We start from the raw sequence: 26,243 nt of genomic DNA on the forward strand, positions 1-26,243 counted from the left end.
AGAAACTAAGCAGTATTGTAGAGGACAAACTACTAGAAGAACAAAATGGTTTATGAAAAGGCCGATGCTGCATAGATCCAATTTGTACTTTAAAATTATTAATAGAAAAGAAAAGGGAATTTCAAAAAGAAACACATGTGGCCTTTATTGATTATGAAAAAAGGCTTTGACAAAATTAGTAGACAAAAACTGTTTAAAATATTAACCGATTTAAACATATCAAACCAACTTTTACAATACATTCAAGAAATATACACAGGAAATAAAATAGCAGTTAAATTAGAACACATCTCAGAATGGAAAGATATATCAAGAGGAGAACAACAGGGATGTACCCTCTCACCTCTGCTTTTCAATATATATATATATATATATATATATATATATATAAATAAAATTATAACAATCTGGAAACATTTGGTATACAAATAACCCCACAAATGAAGATAGATACACTACTATTTGTAGATGATCAAATAGTATTAGCTACATCAGAAAAATGATATACAAAGATAATTAAAATCATTAAATGATATCTCAAAACAATATCTAAGGAAAAAAACAAAAATAATGGCATTCAAAGGAAAAACCCAATAAGAAGTAAAATAGTGACAGATAATAAAATATTAGAACAAGTAAATACTTTCAGATACTTGGGATGTGATCTATCATACAAAGAAGAAAAAGACATAGACACTAAAATATCAAACTTTGTCAAAGTAAATGGCATATATTTAAGCCATCCCCAGTACAAAAACACACTAGAATCAGACTATATAGCATCTTGTCAAAACTACCTCTACTATACGGAAGCAAAACATGGACTATAAAATGGAAAGATGAAAAACGAATTCAAACAGCAGAAATGAAGTTCCTCAAAACAAAACAAAACAAAAAAAAAACAGCTGGATATACCAAGTGGGACCATAAAACAAATGAAGAAATCTTACAATCCCTGAAAATAAAACTAATTAATTACTACATAAGACAGTATAAACAAAAATGGCTAAAACATTAAATCGAATAGGCAACAGCAGACTACCAAAAATATTATACAGATACAAAATAAGTGGAAAAAGAAGAATCGGAAGACCAGGAAAGAGATGGCATGAGCTGTTCATCATGATGATGATGAACAGCCTATTTTTCTACCCATTGCAGGGTGAAGGCCGCTCCCATTGAGGGAAGTTTTGGGTCTACTACTCCCATGGTGACTCAGTCCATATCGGGAGAGTGGATCTATGCTTGTGTGAATGAATGTATGAAGACAATCACAAACATCCATGCCTACGCAGGATTTGAACCCACAGCCTCTTGGCCGGAGAGCGGATACGCCAACAAGGCCGGCGCACACACACACACACGCACACACACACACACACACACACACATATATATATATATATAAAATTAAAATTTAACTGACTAGAACCCGAGAAAGTATAACAAAAAACTTTAATAAATCACGACTAGTTTCATCGGTGTTCTGACTTCTTCAGGTGAGTAAGAAATAACATAAGACTTATAAAAATAACAAGGTAAAAAACATGGAATTTCCAGCTTAATAAAAAGAAGCAGAATAGTAACAGTCATATTTGAATAGGTGACCACGTGCTACTGTTGGCATGAGTTGAATGTGTGTGACAGCTAATTTTAGAGCACCAGTATTGGATTACTGCACTATGGGAATCAGGCAAATTGTAGCTTAGATTGTTGTTCAGGTGTGAAGGGTCTAGAACTATTTCTTTGGATTCTATAATTCGTTTTTCAAATTCATCCTTGCATATATATAAATTGGTTGTGTGGTCCCAATCAACTTGGTGTGGCCGTTCTTCGAGGTAAGAGTTTGCGGAGAAGAGAACATGATTGGAAAGGCCGCTCGCTCATGTTCTACTGTAGGAGATGTCACGTCTATGTTCCTCAAGACGAAGTGAAATAGATTTATCTGTCTGGCCAAAATAAGAACTATCATAGTCGCACATAACTTTATAAACACCAGGAAAATGCAGTTGGTTGTGTTTTGGGTCTTAACTTCGTTCCTTCTCCGACCTCCATTCCTAAAGAACTCTTTCTTACAAAAGTTGAAAAGGCAGCTGCGCAGTTACCAAAACAAAACTGCGAATCTACTTAGGATCGATGCCATCTTTACTATGAACAACAGTCGTCGTCCTACAGATAATCTATCTCCGACAGAAAGAAAAGCAATCTACCAGCTTCGTAACAACAATAACATTATTACCTTACCTGCTGATAAAGGGAATGCAACTGTAATCTTAGACAAATCTGACTATCATTCAAAGATTAACAACTTATTAAGTTCTGATACCTATTCTATTCTAGAAAGTGATCCCACAAGAGAACTTCATAACCACACAAACAATCTTCTGAAATCTACTTCTGAACTTCCTAGACACACAAGACTATCTCTCCGCTCTCTCCATCCCCCTCATTCCTCGTTTTAACGGCTAGCCTAAGATCCACAAGGCTTACACTCCTTTAAGACCTATTGTGGAAGGTATTGACTCACTTACGTATAATCTGTCTAAATATCTTGCAGCTTCTTTAAAACATCTAGTCGGCAATTCCTTCTCCTTCATCAAAAACTCTGACGATTTCATCTCAAAAATAAAAAAATATAAATCTCATAGACTCTTACAGAATGGTGAGTTTTGACATCGTGTCTCTTTTTACGAATGTACCTACAGATGAAGTCCTGACTCTTCTTAAGGACAAGGTTTCTAAGAAAATATTTGCTCTTCTAACTCACTGCATCAATTCCGGCTATTTCAGCTATGAAGATAAAATATATAAACAAACAAGCAGGTTAGCTATGGGCAGCCCTCTATCCCCAGTCTTAGCTAACATTTTTTGAGAAGATTTTGAAGAGAGAGCTATTTCTATAGCTACTTTAAAACATAAACTGTGGTTACGCTACATTGAGGACATCTTCCTTATCTGGGAACATGGTTTAGAGGAACTTCAAAACTTCCTAAACCATTTAAATAATCAACATCAGAACATTAAATTCACATCAGAACGAGAGATTAATGGCATTCTCCCCTTCTTGGATCTAAAGATCAGTAGATTTCCTGACTGTCTTAAATTTTCAATTTTTTGAAAAACCACCCACACTGATAGATATTTGCATGCCTCTTCTCATCACTTCCCTCCTCAGAAACTGGGCATCATCTCCACCCTTGCCCATCGAGCAAGATGTATAACTTCCACAGAAGAAGACCTTCAAACAGAGCTTAACTTCCTGAAAAAACCTTCTTAAATAATGGATATTAATCTCGTAACATCACTAACCATTTGAGACCATGCCAACAACCTTGCCAAGAAGATGAATCCAACCCTATCACTCATATATAGTTACCATTTATCAGCTCTCTTACCCCCACACTATCTAGGATTATGAAGAAATTCAACATAAAGACCGACTGTACTACTCTGCCAAAACTTCGTTCTTTTCTGAGTCGACCAAAACCAAAACACAATCAACTGCATTTTCCTGGTGTTTATAAAGTTATGTGCGACTATGATAGTTCTTATTTTGGCCAGACAGATAAATCTATTTCACTTCGTCTTGAGGAACATAGACGAGACATCTCCTACAGTAGAACACGAGCGAGCGGCCTTTCCAGTCATGTTCTCTTCTCTGCAAACTCTAACCTCGAAGAACGGCCACACCAAGTTGATTGGGACCGCACAACCAATTTATATATATGCAAGGATGAATTTGAAAAACGAATTATAGAATCCAAAGAAATAGTTCTAGACCCTTCACACTTGAACAACAATCTAAGCTACAATTTGCCTGATTCCCATAGTGCAGTAATCCAATACTGGTGCTCTAAAATTAGCTGTCACACACATTCAACTCATGCCAACAGTAGCACGCGGTCACCTATTCAAATATGACTGTTACTATTCTGCTTCTTTTTATTAAGCTGGAAATTCCATGTTTTTTACCTTGTTATTTTTATAAGTCTTATGTTATTTCTTACTCACCTGAAGAAGTCAGAACACCGATGAAACTAGTCGTGATTTATTAAAGTTTTTTGTTATACTTTCTTGGGTTCTAGTCATTTAAATTTTAATTTTATAAATGTATACATCCCGAGTCAATCCTGATTACAACAATATATATATATATATATATATATATATATATATATATATTATTATTATTATTAAGAGAGACCTCCAGAGAGTCAGGGACTCAGAGAGGGAGGCTACACACACACCACCTATCATAGTTATTCTTGAATTCATTCACACTGCTTGCACTCACAACATCCAATGGCAATCCATTCCAATCACATACCACCCTATGAGAGAAAAATCTAGCCCTCACTCCCTTCTTAGCTGCATTCATTCTTAGCTTCCAAGGATGCCCTCTTGTCATTTCCCTATGCTCCATAAATTGAAATTGAAAAATTCCATCAATTGAAATCCAGCATGAGACTTACAAACTTCTGAAAGGGTCAATCATATCTCTTCTATATCTCGTGTTTGCTAGTGTCTGCAGTCTACAAATGTCTGCAGTCTCAATCTGTCTTCATAAGCAGTATTCCACAATCCTGATATCATTTTTAACACTCTCCTTTGTATTGAAAGGTTATTTTTCACTTGGTTAGACTTGGTTCGACAACCTTACCCCAGTCCTGAAGATACTTTCAGGTGCAAACTTTGTTTGCTTACACTTGGATAAAGGATTAAACTAAATTTATTATACTCTCCTTTGTACTCTCTCCAATATATCAAAATCACAACTGAAACCAGGACACCAGACATGCGCACAATAGTCAAAGTGAGGTTTTATCAAGGCCTTGTAAAGAGGCAAAATAATATCCTTATCTTTACATGTGAACATTTGTTTCAGCATTGCAATTATCTTCTGAGTTGAATTTGCAATCTTTGCCGCATGACCCCTGAACTTCAACTTCCTATCTATTAACACTCCAAGATCCCTAGCCTCATCAGTTTCTTCTAGCCTAATCCCACCAATATAATACGACATTCAATATCTAATCACGACGAAGTGAATGACTTTACATTTACTGACATTGAACTGGCATCCATTTTCCCATGCCCACAATTCTAGCTGATTCAAATCATTCTGCAAAAAATATACATCCACTTTTTGGATGTACACACACACACACACACACACACACACACATATATATATATACACATCCAGCATTATTATTTTATTATTAGTATTATTTTTTATATACAAGTAGCCAAAACGTGTCACACCTGGATGCGATTTCGATGTGTTGAAAGAGCACAGATAAGAGGTGTAAGTTGGATATCATATGCATTACAAGGTACAATAATCCTCCATGCTGAGGAGAACACTTAACCAGATTAACTCTCGTTTATAGATGTGTGTCAGTTACCCATAACAAGAAATGCAGTTCCTTGCTGTGTTAGTGGTAACTGGAATCTTAGTTATATTAGATAGACTAAATACCTCCCAATTATTATTTTTTTTATACTTCTTTTTTGTATGATTATAGTTTGTAATGGCAGGAAAAAAGAAGAGATTCTATCATACTTTCTTCACTTAAATAGTGACCTTGGAAAATCAATGTCATTATCATTTTTTCTATGCTAATTGTTTCTAATCACTTAGTCGACATTTTATTTGTTCTCGAAGAACTTAATTCAAGATAATTATTTATTATTATTATTTTTTTTTTTTTTTTATATATAAGTAGCCAAAATGTGTCACACCTTATTATTAAAATACTCTGGGTTAGAGATATATGTTGAAAGTTTTCCACTTGGTTATATTATAAATTAAAGATGCCAAGAAATTATATTCTTGGTTTAATCCTTTATACGAGTGTAAGCAAACAAAGTTTGTGTGCGAAGTAGACTTGGCAACTCATATACAGAAGTTAATGACTTCACATCACTTGCTTAGCATCCCTTAATGCAAAGCACATGGCCTTATGGACATGTATAATGCTACGCATTATAGGAAGGGCCACTACAAAGAAATGATACCAAGATTGAAGTAATGCAGTTGATATTTCTATATACAAGTAGCCAAAACGTGTCACGCTTTATTATTAAAATACTCTGGATTAGAGACAGATGTTGAAAGTTTTTCCGCTTGGTTATATTATAAATTAAAGATGCCAAGAAATTATATTCTTGGTTTAATTCTTTATACGAGTGTAAGCAAACAAAGTTTGTGTGTGAAGTAACTTCATGACTTAGCAACTCGTATACAGAGGCTAATGACTGCACATCACTTGCCCTGGTATCTCTTAATGCTTTGCATTAAGAGATACCAGGACATTATAGAGATATAAGGACATTATACATGTCCTTATGGACATGTATAATGCTACGCATTATAGGAAGGGACACTACACAGAAGTGATACCAAGATTGAAGTAATGCAGCTGATATTTCCATATACAAGTAGTCAAAATGTCACGCTTTATTATTAACATACTCTGGATTACAGACAGATGCTGAACGTTTTTCCACTTGGTTACACTAAAAATTAAAGATGCCAAGAAATTATATTCTTGGTTTAATCCTTTATACAAGTGTAAGCAAACAAAGTTTGTGTGTGAAGTAACTTCATAGTGGGAGGTACATACTATTGCACACAATGCTCATCCAACCATGCCTTAAACTGATTCAACGTGTTTACATTCACAACACACTCAGGCAATACATTCTACTCACCAACCACTCTGCATGCAAAGAACCTTCTCCTCACTCCTATGCTCACACCCTCTTTGTAGTTTTCAGTGATTATACAGTTTTCTCTTGTTCCATCCCATCTCCCATTCCATGAAAAATCTTCTCCATATCAACCCCTGACTAGCTTATATGTCTCAATCATATCCCACCCCCTTTCTTCCTATTCATGAAGCTTTGTAATTTACATTCTCTCAATCTGTCCTCACATTCCAAATATCACTGACCACCTTTGTGAATCGTCTCTTAACCATTTCTAACATATCCTGATCACCATCAAAACCAGGCAACAACCAAATCTGTGCAAAATAATCCATATGAGGCCTGATCAAGGCCTTATATAATGATATCATAACCTCTTTATTTCTGCATGTCAGGTTCCTCTTCATTATTGTCATTTTTTATCCGATGTGACTTACTCAATTGGCTCCTGAATTTCTGGTCCTCGTCCTCCACCACCACTACCCTCCCCACCCCACCCAGATCTCTCATCTCCTCTACTTCCTTTAAAGTTTCCCCACCAAGTATATACTTTGCATTCCATAATTTCTTACCTAATCTCAAAACCTTACACTTTGCAAAACGTGTAAAGTTTTGATAGCTGGAATAGTCAGTACAAGATAAATGGAACTGTCAGTACAAGTTCCATTTATCTTCCTATTCATGTAATCTATTCAAGTCCTCCTGGGAGGCCATAACATTTGCTTGACTCTACACTACTCTCCCCAATTTTGCATCATCTGTAAAGAGCTGCATATCACTAGTTAAACCCATTCCAATATCATTAATGGAACAACAACAATGGTCCCAAAACTGTCACTGCAGTACACTACTAGTGACCTTCCTCTTTCGGGATACTATAAATTCGGGAGTTTAAAAATTTAAAAACAAAAGAAACATTTGTTGAGCCTGATAAAATCTGCCTAAGCATACAGGGCTTAGGCAGCTTATGAATACAGATAAAATAATATCTGCATTCATTAATGAAATGAGGAGAGTCATTCAAAATGTGACAAATGGTGTGTATGGCATTACAAAACACATATACATGCGTGCGAGCAGCATGTTATCGCTACTCAAAAGGAAGAAATGTGTGAGATGCAGAGTCAAGCAAGTAAAACTTCTTTGTTCAAGTCAGACAGCCATAATCTAATTTCAGGCTTACGGCATTTACAAGAAAGAGATCTAAGGAGTTTAACACTAAGCACTGTGCATACCCACAAGATATTTCAAGTGTTTGTAAATGTGCTGGCTATGCACAGTTTGTCAGTGAACTTGCAGACCAAGACTGAGCCATCAGATGAGTAGTTGTTAAAAATACTTAATGCTGCCATCCTGTAAAGTACTCGTTAGTGATGAAGGTATGATATATCACAGTAATGATTTGCAAAATATATTATTTTCAAACAAAAAGAGATCCACATTATTTGAGGAGATAGAATGCCACCGACTTGTGCAGTGATGATGATGTAAGCAGATATTAGCAGTTGGTATTATGTGGAATTTTTCAATAAAATGTGGAATCTTGTTTCTGTTGATCAATCAGCACACATACTGAACACATTAGGCAACCAGTTTGGCTGACGATTTGAAACTCTAGGCACAAAAGATGATGTGACAGCAATAGGATAGTACCCCAGTGCAATATATCATTATTATATGAGTGTTCCAGAATGACACGATTCCTAGGTGGTGAACTACTCACGGGTCCTCAATGGTTCCAATTTAATTTCCACCATAAAACCTCAGAACTAAGCACAAATAACAATTGTCAGACAGAGGAAATGAACTATACTCTGCTGTGATAAAGGAGTTGATTTAATGCAGATGCATTACATCAATATATCATATAAGGGAAATTGGAACTTCTAGACACCATATATATACAGCATATACTGTGTATGTGTGTGTGTATTCTGTAAGCTTTTCCTTCTTTTTTCTCCTGTCTGCTTTCTTTAGAGCTCTAATTTTTTTAAATTTACCAACCATTCCTAGAGAACCAGTGAAACTTGCCCCTGTATCACATTTTTTTTTTTAAATGATGATTCTATACATGAGAGGTTGGTTATTATGCTGTAAATAGTAATACAATAATTATAATTATAATTTTTACATTAACCTGTAAAAATTAACAAAAATCTATTCATAAAAACCCACAAAGTAAAGAGTTAGGTTTATCAGCATATTTTTGAAGCATCAGAAATAAAACTGCTTTACTTTGTTTTAAATTGAGTTTGTGATTCAAACGCAAATATTATCAACATCTGTTATCAATTACAATAACAGAGTAAAAAAAAATCAAAACTCACAATCTGCAACCATCCTTGATGGACTCTCGAGCCTTAAAATATCCAGATACACATTCTTCACAACGATCTCCTTTAGTGTTATTCTGACAATTTAAACAGATAGCAACATCCATAGCACCTTCTTTTACATCCATTAAGTCAGTCATCTGAATATAAAGAAATCATAACAATATATTACTATTAATGAGTTTATCAATCAAGAGAAACTTTCTGGTTACTCATAATGAATAAAAACTAGGTTGATGTGAAATTTAATACTGGATACAATAATGAAGCCATTAAATTGTAGAGCAAGGTAGAAAACAAGAATCTGGACAATTTTTGATCTGATTATTGCTTTAGCACTCTTATTTCAAAGAAAATCAGCTTTTTTCCCTGCCTCTAGCTATAACCTTCACTTCCAACCTTACTTGAATAAGGCAAGACAACCACAATCCGGTGTAACAGTGGGGACAGTATAAGTGATTGCAGCGTGCAACACAAGACTAAAGTCCTAATATGGCGCATCTAGGTAAAAAAAAAAAAAAAAATCAAGGTTTGAAATAGTAGTCCAAATGATAAAAAATAAAAGTAATGAATATTAATTTGGTCTTAGGATGACTGTCTCCCAAATCTTTGGTAGATTTATACAGCCATACTTGTTAAGGTTTGGGGTATGTTTCAAGGCTTTTGTTGATTCCAGGAACAACCTCTCTGACTTGTAGAAGCTTCTGTGTATTACTTTTGTTTCTTTCCAATTGATCCTGTGTGCAGCGGTATCCAAAGCATGGTCTGCTAGACCCGACTTACCATAGCGAAAGTGTCGGATATATTTTTTGTGTTCACTGAGGCGGATGTCCACATTTCTTCCTGTCTGTCCGTAGTAGGCTTGATGGCAAGAACAGGGCACTTCATAGACACCAGGATGTGATAAAGGAGTGCATTTGTCCTTAGGTGAATGGATGAGAGTTGCTAATTTTTTATAAGGTTTAAATACTGTGCGTAATTGGTGTTTGTTAAGCACCCTAGATATCTTTTCAGATGTGCCTTTAATGTATGGGATGGTGATTGTTTTGTTGTAGTCTTCTGTGGTAGATGGGGGGGGGGATTTATGGGTAGCATTTAGTATGTTATCTATTTTACGGGGATTATAACCATTGTTTAAGAAGGTTTGACGTAGGTGAGAAAGTTCAGCAGTGAGAGCAATGTCATTGGAACAGATTGCTCTAGCTCTATGGGTTAGTGTTTTTAAGATACCATATTGTTGAGAAGGGTGATGGTGTGATTGTATGTGTAAGTATCTCCCTGTATGTGTGGGTTTTCTGTAAACAGAAAATGATAAGGAACCTTCTGGAAGACGTGTGATCAGTGTGTCCAAGAAAGGCAGGCTGTCATTGGCTTCTAGTTCCATTGTAAAGTGGATTTTAGGATGCTGGCTATTTAGATGCACTAAAAATGTATTCAATGTGTCTGGGCCATGTGGCCAAATGGCAAACACATCGTCAACATAGCGTAGCCAGAGGCTAGGTTTGAGAGTGGCTGTGTTGATAGCTAATTTTTCCAGATGTTCTATGTAGAAGTTGGCTAAGAGGGGGGGAGAAAGAGGTGAACTCATAGCTGTCCCATCTAACTGTTTGTATATTTTCCCTTTCCATGTAAAATAACCTGCCTGTACTGTGAATTTAAATAGCTGGAATATATCTGGGGGAAATTGTGAATTTAGTAAGTTAAGTGTTTCAATCAATGGTACATTAGTGAATAATGAGGTGATATCAAAACTCACCATTAGGTCTGAACTCTTTAAGGTGTGGTTTTCTAAAATACTTTTTAGGTGGGTAGAATTTTTAACAAAAGAGGGAGAGTTGTTTGTGTAAGTGGTTAGTAATTTTGCTAAATGTTTGGCTAATTTATATGTAGGACTGTTTATACTATCTACAATAGGACGTAAAGGTGTACCTTGTTTGTGTATTTTTGGAGCACCATATATTCTGGGTGCTTTAACGTGTATGGTTTAAGTTTTTTTGACAATTTCTTTAGGCCAGGAAGTGATTTTGTTCAGTAACTTGCACACCTTATTCTTTTGTGAGTTGGTGGGATCTTGATATATGTAGACTGGTCTTGGAGTAGTGCATGCATTTTGCTTTCATATTCTGTTGTATCCATAACTACAGTGGCATTTCCTTTGTCTGATTTGGTTATTGTAATGTTGTTATTATTGCATAGTTCTTTTAGAGCTATTATTTCTTTATGCGGGATATTATTTTTGGGAGGGTTAGAATGGATAAGGATATTGGCCACGTCTAACCTAATATTATTGGCTATGGCTGGAGGCAAGTCGTGAATCCCAGTTCAATGGAAGCCATTATTTTGGTTTTAGGCACATCTTTTGGAGTAACAGCAAAATTGTGTCCAAGACTTAATGCACTGGTGGCCTCTTTGGATAAGGTTGTCGATGATAGGTTCACAACAACGCCATCTTGATGAAAATGCGGCCGCTGTGTAACATTGCATTGCTGGAGGATTTCAAATTTTTTCTGGTGTCGGTTTTTAACTTTAGTAAATTCTTTATTGGCTGTAGAGTCGGAGATTCTATCCAAATTCTCCCATAGTTGCGGGTTCAAAATGTCAGGTAATGTATCACGAAGTACACTGATCGAGGAATTTATTTTTGAAAGTTCTCGGCAAGTAGCGTATACCTGTTCCCGTAATAGTGCTAAACTCGCTCTTTTATAAATACGTTGGGCTTTGGCCGAGTGAAACTTGTCCCTAATTTTTATACAGTCTGGTATCAATTTGGTATCTTGGCACCTTTTTAAGAAGACTAACCTGTTCAGCTGCCGCGCCAATTTTACTTTCCACTTACCGTATTGTCGTGCCTTACGTACGATGTTATCTCCGTGAAGAATATTTATACGCGTGGATAGGCTTATGTGTTCGTCAGACATGTTATGATAGGTTTCACGGTATAAAAAGAACACAGATGGTTAAGACAATAACTATTTATTAACTTAACAGCTAATATTTCGCTGGTATTATATCCAGCATCTTCAGAGCACACAACACAAAGTTTGTTACAAAGGCAAGACAACCACAATCCGGTGTAACAGTGGGGACAGTATAAGTGATTGCAGCGTGCAACACAAGACTAAAGTCCTAATATGGCGCCATCTAGGTAAAAAAAAAAAAAAAAATCAAGATTTGAAATAGTAGTCCAAATGATAAAAAATAAAAGTAATAAATATTAATTTGGTCTTAGGATGACTGTCTCCCAAATCTTTGGTAGATTTATACAGCCATACTTGTTAAGGTTTGGGGTATGTTTCAAGGCTTCTGTTGATTCCAGGAACAACCTCTCTGACTTGTAGAAGCTTCTGTGTATTACTTTTGTTTCTTTCCAATTGGTCCTGTGTGCAGGGGTATCCATAGCATGGTCTGCTAGACCCGACTTACCATAGCGAAAGTGTCGGATATATTTTTTGTGTTCACTGAGGCGGATGTCCACATTTCTTCCTGTCTGTCCGTAGTAGGCTTGATGGCAAGAACAGGGCACTTCATAGACACCAGGATGTGATAAAGGAGTGCATTTGTTCTTAGGTGAACGGATGAGAGTTGCTAATTTTTTATAAGGTTTAAATAAAAATGTTTATAAATTTTAAGGTTCATATAAAAAATTAGCAACTCTCATCCGTTCACCTAAGAACAAATGCACTCCTTTATCACATCCTGGTGTCTATGAAGTGCCCTGTTCTTGCCATCAAGCCTACTACGGACAGACAGGAAGAAATGTGGACATCCGCCTCAGTGAACACAAAAAATATATCCGACACTTTCGCTATGGTAAGTCGGGTCTAGCAGACCATGCTTTGGATACCCCTGCACACAGGATCAATTGGAAAGAAACAAAAGTAATACACAGAAGCTTCTAAAAGTCAGAGAGGTTGTTTCTGGAAACAACAGAAGCCTTGAAACATACCCCAAACCTTAACAAGTATGGCTGTATAAATCTACCAAAGATTTGGGAGACAGTCATCCTAAGACCAAATTAATATTTATTACTTTTATTTTTTATCATTTGGACTACTATTTCAAATCTTGATTTTTTTTTTTTTTTTTTTTTTTTTTTTTTTACCTAGATGGTGCCATATTAGGACTTTAGTCTTGTGTTGCACGCTGCAATCACTTATACTGTCCCCACTGTTACACCGGATTGTGGTTGTCTTGCCTTTGTAACAAACTTTGCGTTGTGTGCTCTGAAGATGCTGGATATAATACCAGCGAAATATTAGCTGTTAAGTTAATAAATAGTTATTGTCTTAACCATCTGTGTTCTTTTTATACCGTGAAACCTATCATAACATGTCTGACGAACACATAAGCCTATCCACGCTTACTTGAATAAACATGTCATAACTATGGGTTCCATATCATATGTAGATTATTAATGAAGGTTTTTGGCAAGGTTCTTTCTCAAAAAATAGATAAGCTGGTTTGAGAAGACTACTTTTAAACTACTCATGAAGCTAGCAATCCTTATCTGTTCTCCTAAGACCAATTTAATTTTCATCTTTTCATACATGATGTATATCTACTCTATATATATAAAAAGATAAGCTGAAATTTGAAATGTTTTTATGTCACGTTTTTTGTCTTACCAGCTTACCAGCCTGGAACTGGGGGGGCGAGTCCCCCCTAGTGTGTGTGTGTGTGTGTGTGTGTGTGTGTGTGTGTGTGTGTGTGTAAAGTATTTTGCACTTGAAACTTGACCTTATAGAGAGAGAGATAAGAAAAGCTGTTAATATCTGCCTTGCAGAATATTAAGAAATACATGTCCCATCATTATGTGGTCAGGATTAGCAGACTGCACACACACCTTTACACAAGGATAAATAGACAAAAAAAAAAAAGCATGGTATTATGTAAAGTCCAACAGAGTTTTTCAGCATTAGCAATACAGCATTTCCTGAACCTCACCAAGTATGGCAGCATTAATTCATTTAAAATTTGAGAGCACTCAGGCAAAAAATGACCACAGACTACCTTATACTGAGTCCTAGATTACACCAAGAAAGAACATTTGTTCCTTTTTATTTCATTACATATTGAGTGTTTCCACAATTACTTAAGTGCTTCTATAACAAGTATTTTGTGCTGTGAGGCTCATAGTTTGAAATTCATCTAAATATCAACAACTTAATAAAATGAAATATTACCATATTTATTGTGAATCGATACCATAAAGATACTGGAAACAAGAATAATAGCCAATATCTAAGCCTTTCTATATATCACACACATATATCTACTGACACAAATCAACCAAACTTCTGAACTATCTACTTCTAGAAGCAGATCGCAAATTTTTTCTAGTAAACAATTTGTAGATTTTGAAACAACACATCATAACAATACTTAAATCTCTGGACAAGATGACGATGTCTCTTTTTGGGACAACTCTACCCCACTAATCTTTCATGGCATAAACATAATAAAGGTACTGGCTCCATGGTATCCAAAAGAAGCTAGATTTCCTACTTCACACAAGGTGTCACTTTACATCATCATCATCAAATTCCTGACATTTACACTCAAGGGGTGTACAGGATATGATAGTACTACATGAAAAACTGACATCATTACTAACTTCCTACCTACAATTTTCTGCCAAAGCTACAACATTGTCAGATCTTATATTTATATATCTATCTTCTAAGGCACTTTTTACCGTATCAATCCACCAATATCTTGGTCTTCCTCTAGGTCTTTTTCCTGCCAACCTGGCAGAGAACACTTGTTTGGCTAATCTTTCCTCGTCCATTCTGCTTAAGTGACCATACCACCTGAGATTAGTTCTGCTAATGCATTCCTGGATGTTGACAATGTCAAGTTCTTTCATAATATCCTCGTTTTTAATATAACATTGCCATTGATGCCATCTGTTCATGCCCCTAATCTTTCTCAGGACTCTCATATCTGCATTCTCTAGTCTTTGGTCAAGTGTTTTACTTCTGACCCAGCTCTAGGATCTATAAGTTAAAATTGGTTTGAACACTGTCTTGTATACAGCTAATTTAGCGTTTTGACTAATTTCTCTCATATTCCATATAAATTTATTCAGTTGACTTTCCTACCATACCAGCTTTGTTGAATCTGTTGTCTATTTCCATATTTATTTTACCATCTTCACTAAAAATCATTCCTAAGTAGCTGAAATGTTTTACTAGCGCCTCCGTAGCGCAATTGGAAGAACGACGGTACATTGCGCCCTTCGATTGGAATAGGCCTAAGTTCGATTCTCGTCGCGACGGGAGGAATCTTTATCTGGTCGATTTCAATCGATGGTGAGTTAGCCGATCTCATACGGAGGTAGCAGGGTTTTTTCTCCCGGAAACTCGGGTTTTTCATCCCGCATACATACAAATCGGCCCTTCAGAACACACGCAATTTACAGACAAAAATTACTAGTTGTGGTGGTGTTGGAGGTGGGCGGTAGATGGCGTTGATTCGTAGTAGAGGTAAGGTGTAGAGAGAGTTGAAGATGTCCTCCCGCGATGAGTCTTCAGACTCCTTGGAGGTATCAGGAATAATAATAATAATAATAATAATAATATAGGTTCTCTATTCACAATGCAGCTGATATTTTCAATGCTTCAGCCTATTTTCATTATCTTTGTCTTGTTATTGCTGATCTTCATACCATATCTATCACAACAGTTATTCAATTTAGTCAGGGAATCTTGCAGACTTGTAGCAGATTTATTTAGAAGTATAACATCATCTGCATAAAGCAAGGAGCTGAAATTGACACTTCCAATTTTGATATCAGGTTTAATACCACTTTCCTTCATAATGTAATCCATATAGATAACGTACATCCTTGTGTGACACCAGATTTAAGATTAAACCATCTCCCTGTACTTTCTTCAATTCTAACTGCTGACTTACAACTCAAATAAAGACTAAGTTGATATAATGATCCACTGACACCATACAACCATATGGCGTCAGTTGATCACCATACGGTTGTATGGTGATCCACAAGATCCACAATAAAGCATATAACAAGGTGCTTTCACCAAATCTACAAAACTTAAATACAGATCTTTGTTATATTCAAATGACTTTTCAACTATTTGTCATAAAGTGAATATCTGATCCTGACAGCCTTTATTTGGCCTGAATCCTGCTTGTTCCTCACCAAGCTTCTCTTCCACAATCCTTCTCAATCATTTCTGAAGTATACAGGCATAAATCTTACCAGGAACACTCAATAGAGAAATACCTCTGTAATTCTCACAATCAGTTTTATTTCCCTTTTTACAGGGTGTCCCAAAATTCACGCAAGAAGTAATTTTGATAGAAAACACAGGTTTTTAATTAAAAATTGTAATTTGTTATTGATTCGTAATGTATACAGTATAGGGTTATGCATGGAATAGCATATCGGATAAATGGTCTCCACGGCTTTGCTGGCACATATGCACTGTTTGTCGAAATTTTCCATGACTGTTTTGCATAAATGTACAATTGTACATTTATGCAAAAATTGAGCGCTGTATCAGCGTATTTACATAAATGTAAATACGCTGATACAGCGCTCAATTTCTTCCTTCAAGGCATGGGTGGTCATGGGCTTGTTGGCATAAACTTTAGACTTCAAAAAACCCCAAAGAAAAAAGTCCAACGGCGTTATGTCACATGATCTGGGTGGCCAATTCTGATCACCAAAACGGGAAATTACACAACCAGGAAATGACTCATGCAGTAATTGAATTGTTTCTCAGGCTGTATGGCATGTGGCACCGTCTTGTTGAAACCACATGTCGTCCACATCCATATCTTGCAATTTAGGCCCAAAAAACTGGATTATCATGTCGCGATAACAAGCACCATTAACTGTTATTGCCTTACCAGCTGCATTTTCGAAGAAGAATGGACCGATGATGCCTCCAGCCCAAAATCCGCATCAAACAGTGATACGTCGTTGTGGATGCATTTGTTTCTCAACAATCACTTGTGGATTTTCTGAACCCCAAATGCAACAATTTTGTCGATTAACGAAGCCATCAAGATGAAAATGAGCCTCATCGCTGAAGATGATTTTGTTCGAAAAATAAGCATCCACTTGTTGTTGTTGTTGTTCCATAATCCATTCAAAGAACTCTCTTCACTGTGTGTGTGTCAGTAGGCTTCAGTTCTTGAGTCAATTGAACTTTGTAAGCATAAAGATGCAAATCTTTCGTGAGAATATGCTGTAGAGAGCTTCTCGAAATGCCCAATTCAAGACCACAGTGCCGAATTGATGTTCCTGGACTCTCAGCAACACTCTCACGAACTGCTTCGATGTTTTCTGTTGAACGACTTGTTGAAGGATGGCCAGAGTGTATAAGATCACTAATTGATCCAGTTTCCTTGAATTTTTTAATTAATTTTTTCACAGTTGATGAAGTTAAATCACTATTCCGACCATATTTTGTATGAAAATTGCGAACTGTATCTGCCAAACCTTCATTATTTTTAAAATATTACTCAACGATGAAAATGCGTTGTTCTTTCGTGTAGTGCTCCATTTTTAATAACCCTGAACTGTCAGCTGTCTCGCTGTCTTTTTTTTTCTTGTTGGCAACACTTTACCGCACAAATGGCACTAAATTTAACTCTTGCATGAATTTTGGGACACCCTTTATATATAGGTACTATATATAAAAATTGGAGTAGAACTCCAGATGATTGGAGTAGAGCTCCAATCATCTGGAATTTGTCCTTCTGTCTAGGCCCTCTGAACTATGCAGTGTAGCCACTATACAACTTTTATACCACCATACTTGAGCATTTCTGCTCTAATATCATCTACTCCTGCTGCCTTTCCACATTTTAAGCATTTGATGGCTTTTTCTACTTCAAGCATGGATATGTATTCCTGACTGCATGCCTGGTCAGTGTTTTTTATCACTGTGCTGTCATCACTGCTAGTTTCATTTAGCAATTTTTTGAAGTAATTACTCCATACTTCAAGGATATCTTTTTCTCCTGTTTTCATATCACCTTTATCATTCTGTAATTCCTTTTACAGCACTCTTTCCTCCATTTCTGAGCTTCTTCAACAACCTCCAGAATATCTTACCACCTTCTTGATATTTATTTTCTATGGTCTTCCCATGACTTTTGTGTAGCTAGTTTTACACAGTGTTTAGCTTTCTTACATTTGTCTCTGTACTCTCTAAGAGTACATGCTGACTTATTTTCCAGGAACTTTTGATATGCTTTCTTCTTTTCCTTTACTGCCTCTTTAACTTCCTGTATTCACCAGGGAGTTATGATTTTTCTATCCTTGCAGACAACCTCACCACATGCCTCTCTGGCAGAATCAATGTTTCCTTCAGAGCTTGCCACTGAATCTTCAAGGTTTGATTCCTGTTCTCAAACTCTTTCATTTTTTCTTGAATAATGTTTGTATATTTTAGTCTACAGCTCCTATCTCCATGTGAATTCCAACAAGTATTTGTCACTTTACCTATAAATAGCTATTACTAACCCATTTCTCACAAAAAATCACTCTCTCTCACACACACATGCACACATTTTTTTGCTGATTTTTATATTTCTGTGGTGGTTGCTAATTAGAATCATAAGTAATGCCATTAGCCTCCTCAAAATCTGTTAAATCATGTGCAGTAGCTACTTGAGAACCTTCACTATGCAACTATAATGTGCAATGTACACATTATTTGTGTGTGTGTGTGTGTGTGTTATCATTAAGATAAATAGATGATACACATGAGTAACATTTTCTGGAAGCGAAGCTGAGATTCGAGATAAACTGACTGGTAGGTTGTTTTGCTTTACAGCCAAAACAATTAAATTGTTTTGGTGTTAGTTGTCTAGAAAGAGCTTTGTTTACCAAGCATGCTGAAGTGCAAATTCAGGAAAACTTAAGCAATTAGGGTGGAAGCAGATCAGTTTGTGTGAATGCACACATGAGGCGAGTGAGTGTGGGAATGACTGAATGTGGAATCTAGTCTCTCAAGCAAAAATACTGAATAGGATGGTCAATTCAGGTAGTAAAGGTGGGGGGGAGAGTTAAAGGGTTGCTGCAGTTTCTATATACTAATGCCAGAAGTATCAGGAACAAGAGGGAGGAGTTTTTGGCATTGGTCAGTGCAATTTGGCCAAACATTATAGGCATTAGTGAGACTTGGCTAACAGCAAATGATATAGTTACAGGGATAGAATGAGAAGGGTTCAGTATTTTTTTTCAGGGAAGATAAGATGGTGGGAAGGGTACTGCTGAGACCACAACCTCATACAAATCTCTTTTGCCATAGAACAACTTTCACCCAACAGTTTTTTGACACTCCAAGGGTGCAAAATGAAATGACTTCAGTGACTTCTAAACCTCCTTTTCATGGGGTTTCCGATTACTGCTCTTGATCCAAACACCTGCTCAGACTAAATAACAGAAATCATACTCGCAGAAATTAAAGCCTTCCTCCCTCATTCCATCCATAAAAGTGTGCCAATGCAGTACAAAAAACTTCAGCTGCTTATTCTACCTATATCACAGCTTGCAATGGCTGTAAATGAACCATTGACAAATCCAAGTCAGATTTTGAAAGAGCAGAATGTAATTTTTCTGCCTGTCCAATGGTAATAGTCTTCTTGTTCTTTGCCAAAGGCTATTGAGTGCAACTTTTGTGCCCCCATTTTTCTACAAATCTCTCATCCAGATGGTACATAGCCACCTCACCCAAAGACAACTTACTCGCATCGCTTGTCTTTTCCAATTCTTGCATAGATGGCCAGAACAGAATTCTTCCACCTTGCCAAGAACTGCTCACTGCATATCACCAATAGTCTTCTGTCAGAAAGAAATATGAAGAATCCTTAATAACCTAAACACAAACAAACAAGATATCTAGTCTGATGGTAGTTTTAAAAACCTGTGCCCCGGAACTAACACCTACCTTATATTGCCTCTTCAATTTATACTATTCAACTGGCATCTCCCTTACAACATGAAAACAGGCATACATCAAGCCCATTGCAAAGAAAGGTGATAAAAATCAGCCAAAGTACCAGTCAAATACTCTCATTTCTATTCTCTCTAAAACTATGGAGAGGGTCATCAACAGCTATGTCTGCACACCTGAAGAGCTACCAACCAATCAGTAACCTGCAATATGGATCCTGCCACTCTTGATCAACAGCCAATCTCCCAACCCTCCTCATCCCAGCTCTGGACTCAAGCCATAAAAAAAATTCGGAGAAATTCATGTCACTCTTGACTCAAAAAAATTTGATCAGATTTGGCATAGGGACCTACTCAGCAAACCATTCTATGGTCTTCCTTCTGCCCTCAGCAAATGGATAGCCAACTTTCTCAGTGGTTGCTCCATCAATGCAGGAATACTCCAAGGTTCTGTACTTCTCTTGCTTCTGTATATAAATGACCTACTCTGAGAGACTTCAGAAGACCACAGCTTTGCAGATGACAGTACACTCCATTGCTCCTTTTTATTTGACAAAACTTGTAGTGCCCAATTGTTAGAACCCTCAAGATTCACCATAAACAATGTTGTGAACTCAAAGTTCCTAGCTATATTTCACTAGAGCTAGGACAACCTTGTCAACCTCAGTGCTATCAAAACTTAGACCTGTCTGATCTCTTGCAAGAAAGAGCTCACATCATTTCCCTAACTTTGACCAATACTTTGATATCCAAACATGATCAGTTTTTTTTGACTGATCTATACCTCTAACTTTTTCTGGCTCAAGCAGATCTCAACCATACTTTCTGCAGCCACAAAAAAAAAACAAAAAAAAACTTGGTGCACTTTCTCGCTCAAGACACTATTTCATGCCTTTACAGCTGCTAAATTTATAAAAACACCAAAACCATCACAAAAACAAGGGCTGCTACTGATCAATACCCATTTACAGTCCAGATTGAAACTTATCAAACAAACTTTTCTGCCTCCCTCCTCTTTCAATCCATTTACTTTTATTCTGTGAAACAACCTCTCCCACTCTGTCTTCCCAAAAGAACAACTTTCAGCTGTTCAAAAGTGAACAGCCTTTTCTTTTTGTCTTTTATTTATTTTCTTCTTAACCCTTGCTCACACATAGCACTGATATATGCTATAGGTCTTGTTGTGGCCTATCACGCATGGGTCAGATATATGAAAGTTTGCATGAAAAGCAACTTCATTACTAGCCTACTTGTATACAGTTGCTGTTAACTACACATCAACTGCTTCAGTATCCTATAATGCAAAACCCACTTTCTTTTGGAAGTGTATATTGCTATGTATTATGGGAAGGGTCACTACCCAGACTGATGAAATTTCCTTAGTAGACTAGTTTTGAAGATACTTCACAACTAATCTATTTGTATACTGCTTGGAAACAAGTCAATGGACACCATAGTGTAAGGAACAAACAGCCATGGTGCCCACCTTAATAAAATGTAGGACCTCCTTTCACTGTGATGACTGCAGCAATCTTACGGGGCATACGTTCCACAAGTGTACAACAGCAATTATTATTATTATTCAGGCCTCCATGGAGTCAAAAGACTCATTGTGGGAGGTCCTTTCTAAGAAACACAAGTCTATCAAGACTCATCGAGGGAGGTCCCTCTTAGGAAACACAAAGTCTATCATACCACTCCTTAAATGCATTGACCGTTCTTGCTCTCACCACTCCATCAGACAATGCATTCCATGGTTCAACCACCCTCCATGCAAAGAAACCACTCCTCACCCTCTTTCTCACAGTTTCCTTTCATAACTTCCAGGGAAGGCCCCTTGTCATGACTCCTTCCCGCTATTCAACTGAGCGAAAGCACTCCCCACTGTCAACCCTGTAACCACCTCTCAACAGTTTAAAAGTCTCAATCATATTACCCCTCCTTCTTCTATCCACCAAACTCTGCAGTCCACACTCCCTCAGCTGATCCTCATAACTAACACTGTACAGTCCCGACACCATCTTTGTTATCCGCCTTTGTACCCTTTCCACAGTTAATTTATCCTCTTCAAATCCTGGGGACCAGATCTGAGAACAATAGTCTAAGTGTGGTCTGATCAGAGTCTTATACAACGGAATGATAACCATTTTATCTCTGCAGGTCAGTGTCCTTCTCATTATTGCAGCAATCCTCTGTGTTACCTTCACTACTTTTGCAATATGTTCCCTAAATTTCAGGTTTCTATCAATCATCAAACCCAGATCTCTTGTCTCTCCTACGTCCTGGACTGTTGTGGGACAGCCCTCTCTTGACTTCACTCAACCCTCAGGTTCATCCTGCAAATAGGGTTGAGATTCAGGGCTCTGTGGAGGCCAGTCAAGTGTGATGGGCACTACAAGTTTTGTCAATTCATGACCAGAAATCATGCAGCTACAGCAGCAGAAGCCTTATGACAATGTGCATTATCATGCTGAAAGAGATAATGGTTAATTGTGTAGAAATGCCACAAAGTAAGAAGCACTACATTGTCCAGAATGTTCAGATACTTCTTGAAATTCAATGTTCATAGAACCACAAACATAGGTCTGAGGTCAAACAAGGCCATAACTATCACACAGCCACCTCCAAATTTCATAGTTGGGGTTATGCCCTCTGGTAAAGACATTCACCAGACATCTGCCACACTCACATCTGTCCATCTGTTCGCTAGAGGGTGTAGCATGATTTGCTGCTCTATAACACAGCTTTCCAACTTCCACATCCCATTGTACATGCTCTTTGCAACAATGAATATGATGCTGCATGCTGGTTCAGCCTTATGACACAGGCTTGCATATTACGGCTCTACCGTGGAAATCCATGTTGTGAGCCTCAGTTCTGAATGGTTCTGTACAGATTTGTGTTCGAGTCGATGCCAGGAACTCTGCATTCAACATGTCAGCCAACAAATGGCAGTTTTTACATATTATCCTTCATAGCACCCTATAGTCATCTCAGTATGGTATCACCAATTGTGGTCCTGGGATTGGTCAATTTGTCAACAATTTGCAAAACATATAGGCCTGCAACATGGCATCCTACCACAGTCTCTTTCAAACTCTTTTGGTTCCCTTCTTGCAGCCATGACTCATTACACGGTACGACCAACCTTGCTCGTAGGGGGTGTCTGCTGACTTCTTTCCAAGCAGTGTATATAGACTTGATTTTGCATCAATTGCCTCAGTATCCCATAATTCAAAGCATACTTTGTTTATACTTGGGCAAAGGATTAAAACAAGGATATAATTTCTTGTGAAGTATAATATACTGGGGTTACTTAAGTGTCAAGCTGGATAACTGGGAGGAGACCTCTATATAAATTATCAGATTAGAATCTGATAATTTTTGTCTTAAACGCCAGTTATTGTTGTCTCTTGGGCGAAAATTCACTGATCCGAACGAGCACAGTTTTTATTAGTTCGGATTACCGAGATACTACTTAATTTAACTCTTGATATAATGCATAGTTTGTTATAGTGCACAGATTGCTACAGTGAGTGAGAGTCTGTTACTGTGCTGTTTAATATAGTGAAAGTCAACAGTATCAACTAGAGATAGAAATCTAGATCTTTCTTAACTTCTTTGATAGTAGTTTTCTCCTATCAAAGAAGTTAAGAAAGATCTAGATTTCTATCTCTAGTTGATACTGTTGACTTTCACTATATTAAACAGCACAGTAACAGACTCACTCAAATAAAAAAAATAATTTGGTCATATCGAATTATAATGATATTATGAATTAATACAGTGCAGTATTTTTTCAATTTGGAGAAAAGAGCAAAGCTAATAATAATGGCAAATACTTGTTGCATTTCTGCTCAGGATATGGACTAGTAATTACTAACACAATGTTCCAACATAAAAATGTGCACAAATTCACATGGAGAGAAGAGGCAAGGAATAAGAAAGGTCTCATTGACTTTATTGTTGATCACTATCAACAATAAAGGTCTCATTATTGTTGATAGTGATCTTTTCCCACTAGTGCAGGACACCAGAGTGTACAGAGGATTTGAAATTGGAAGTGATCACCATTTCGTCTTGAGCAGGATAAAACAGAATTTCATATTGAAAAGAAGAACATGTAAGAAAGTTGAACGGCTCTCAGATGTGAACTGTAGACTAAAATACACAAACATTTTTGAAGAAAAAATGAAAGACTTTGAGAGCAGGAACCAAACTTTGGAGATTCAGTGGCAAGCCCTGAAGAAAACACTGATTGATTCAACCAGAGAGGCATGTGGTGAGGTTGTGTGCAATTATAGAAAAATCAGAACTCCACGGTTGACACAGGAAGTTAAAGAGAAGTGAAGGAAAAGAAGAAAGCATATCAAAAGTTCCTGGCAAATAAGTCAGCTTGTGCTCTTAGAGAATACAGAGACAAATGTAAGAAAGCTAAACACTGCGTAAAATTGGCTAAACAAAAGTCATGGGAGGACTTTGGCAAGAATATAGAAAATAAATATCAAGAAGGTGGTAAGATATTCTGGAGGTTATTGAAGCAGCTCAGAAATGGAGGAAAGAGTGCTGTAAAAGGAATTTTAGAGATGATAAAGGTGACATGAAAACAGGAGAAAAAGATATCCTCGAAGTATGGAGTAATTACTTTGAAAAATTGCTAAACGAAACAAGCAGTGATGACAGCACAGTGATAAAAAACACTGACCAGGCATGCAGTCAGGAATATATATCCATACTTGAAGTAGAAAAAGCCATCAAAAGCCTGAAATGTGGAAAGGCAGCAGGAGTAGATGATATTTGACCAGAAATGCTCAAGTATGGAGGTATAAAAGTCATACAGTGGCTGCACTGCATAGTTCAGAAGGCCTGGACAGAGGGATGAATTCCAGATGATTGGAGTGGAGCTCTCATAGTACCCATATATAAAAAGAGAAATAAAACTGAATGTGAGAATTACAGAGACATTTCATTACTGAGTGTTCCTGGTAAGATATATGCAAGTATACTGGAGAAATGGTTGAGAAGGATTGTGGAAGAGAAGCTTGCTGGATTCAGGCCAAATAGAGGCTGTCTGGATCAGGTTTTCACTTTACGGCAGATAGTCGAGAAATCATGGGAATATAACAAAGATCTGTATTTAAGTTTTGTAGATCTGGAAAATGCATATGACAAGGTGCCAAGAGAGAAGCTATTCCAAACGCTACAGTTCTATGGTGTTAATGGGACATTATATCAAGCAATACTTAGTCTTTATTTAAGTTGTAAGTCAGCAGTTAGAATTTAAGAAAGTACAGGAAGATGGTTTAATGTCAAATCTGGTGTCAGACAAGGATGTACATTATCCCCTCTCTTATTCATCAATCATCTATATGGATCACATTATGAAGGAAAGTGGTATCTATCACTGTTGTGATAGATATGGTATGAAGGTCAGCAATAACAAGACAAAGATAATGAAATTAGGCTGAAGCATTGAAAATATCAGCTGCATTTTGAATGGAGAACCTATAGAAGAAGTAAAACATTTCAGCTACTTAGGAATGATTTTTAGTGAAGATGGTAAAATAAATATGGAAATAGACAACAGAATCAACAAAGCTGGTATGGTAGGAAGTCAACTGAATAAATTTATATGGAATAAGAGAGAAATTAGCCAAAACTAAATTAGCTGTATATAAGACAGTGTTTAAACCAATTTTAACTTATGGATCTGAGAGCTGGGTTAGAAGTAAAACACTTGACCAAAGACTAAAGACCACAGATATGAGAGTCCTGAGAAAGATTAGGGACATGAACAGATGGCATCGATGGCAATATCATATTAAAAATGAACTAAAAATATCATATTAAAAATGACAAGGAAAGAACTTGATATTGTCAGCATCCAGGAATACATTAGCAGAGCAATCTCAAGTGGTATGGTCACTTAAGCAGAATGGGAGAGGAGAGATTAGCCAAACAAGTGTTCTCTGCCAGGTTGGCAGGAAAAAGACCCAGAGGAAGACCAAGATATAGGTGGATTGATACAGTAAAAAGTGCCTTAGAAGAGAGAAATATAAGACTTGATAACATTGGAGTCTTGACATTTAACAGACTGATTTGGAGGAAAATTGTAGATAGGAAGTTAGTAATGATGTAAATTTTTCATGTAGTACTATCATATCCTGTACACCCCTTAAGGGTATATATCAGGAATTTGATGATGGCGATGATGATACAGTACAGTTAATTCTCATGGTAGCAAACTTGCAGGGACA

The 26,243-nt window shown here is 36.8% G+C and overlaps 1 protein-coding gene across 1 annotated transcript in view; it reads right to left on the reverse strand.

Moving 5' to 3' along the window:
* The window catches only part of Megf8 (multiple EGF like domains 8), a 752,012-nt gene that overhangs the window by 69,155 nt on the left and 656,614 nt on the right, over positions 1–26,243 (reverse strand). The window contains exon 34 of the mRNA XM_090404705.1: positions 9,042–9,187. Within this exon, the coding sequence (XP_090260831.1) occupies positions 9,042–9,187 (146 nt within the window). The remainder of the gene's footprint in view (positions 1–9,041; positions 9,188–26,243) is intronic.

The sequence above is a fragment of the Typopeltis vanoorti genome, chromosome 1 (assembly GCF_054136105.1).
Source record: "Typopeltis vanoorti isolate ZY-2024b chromosome 1, IOZ_Tvanoo_1.0, whole genome shotgun sequence".
Lineage (NCBI taxonomy): Eukaryota > Metazoa > Arthropoda > Arachnida > Uropygi > Thelyphonidae > Typopeltis > Typopeltis vanoorti.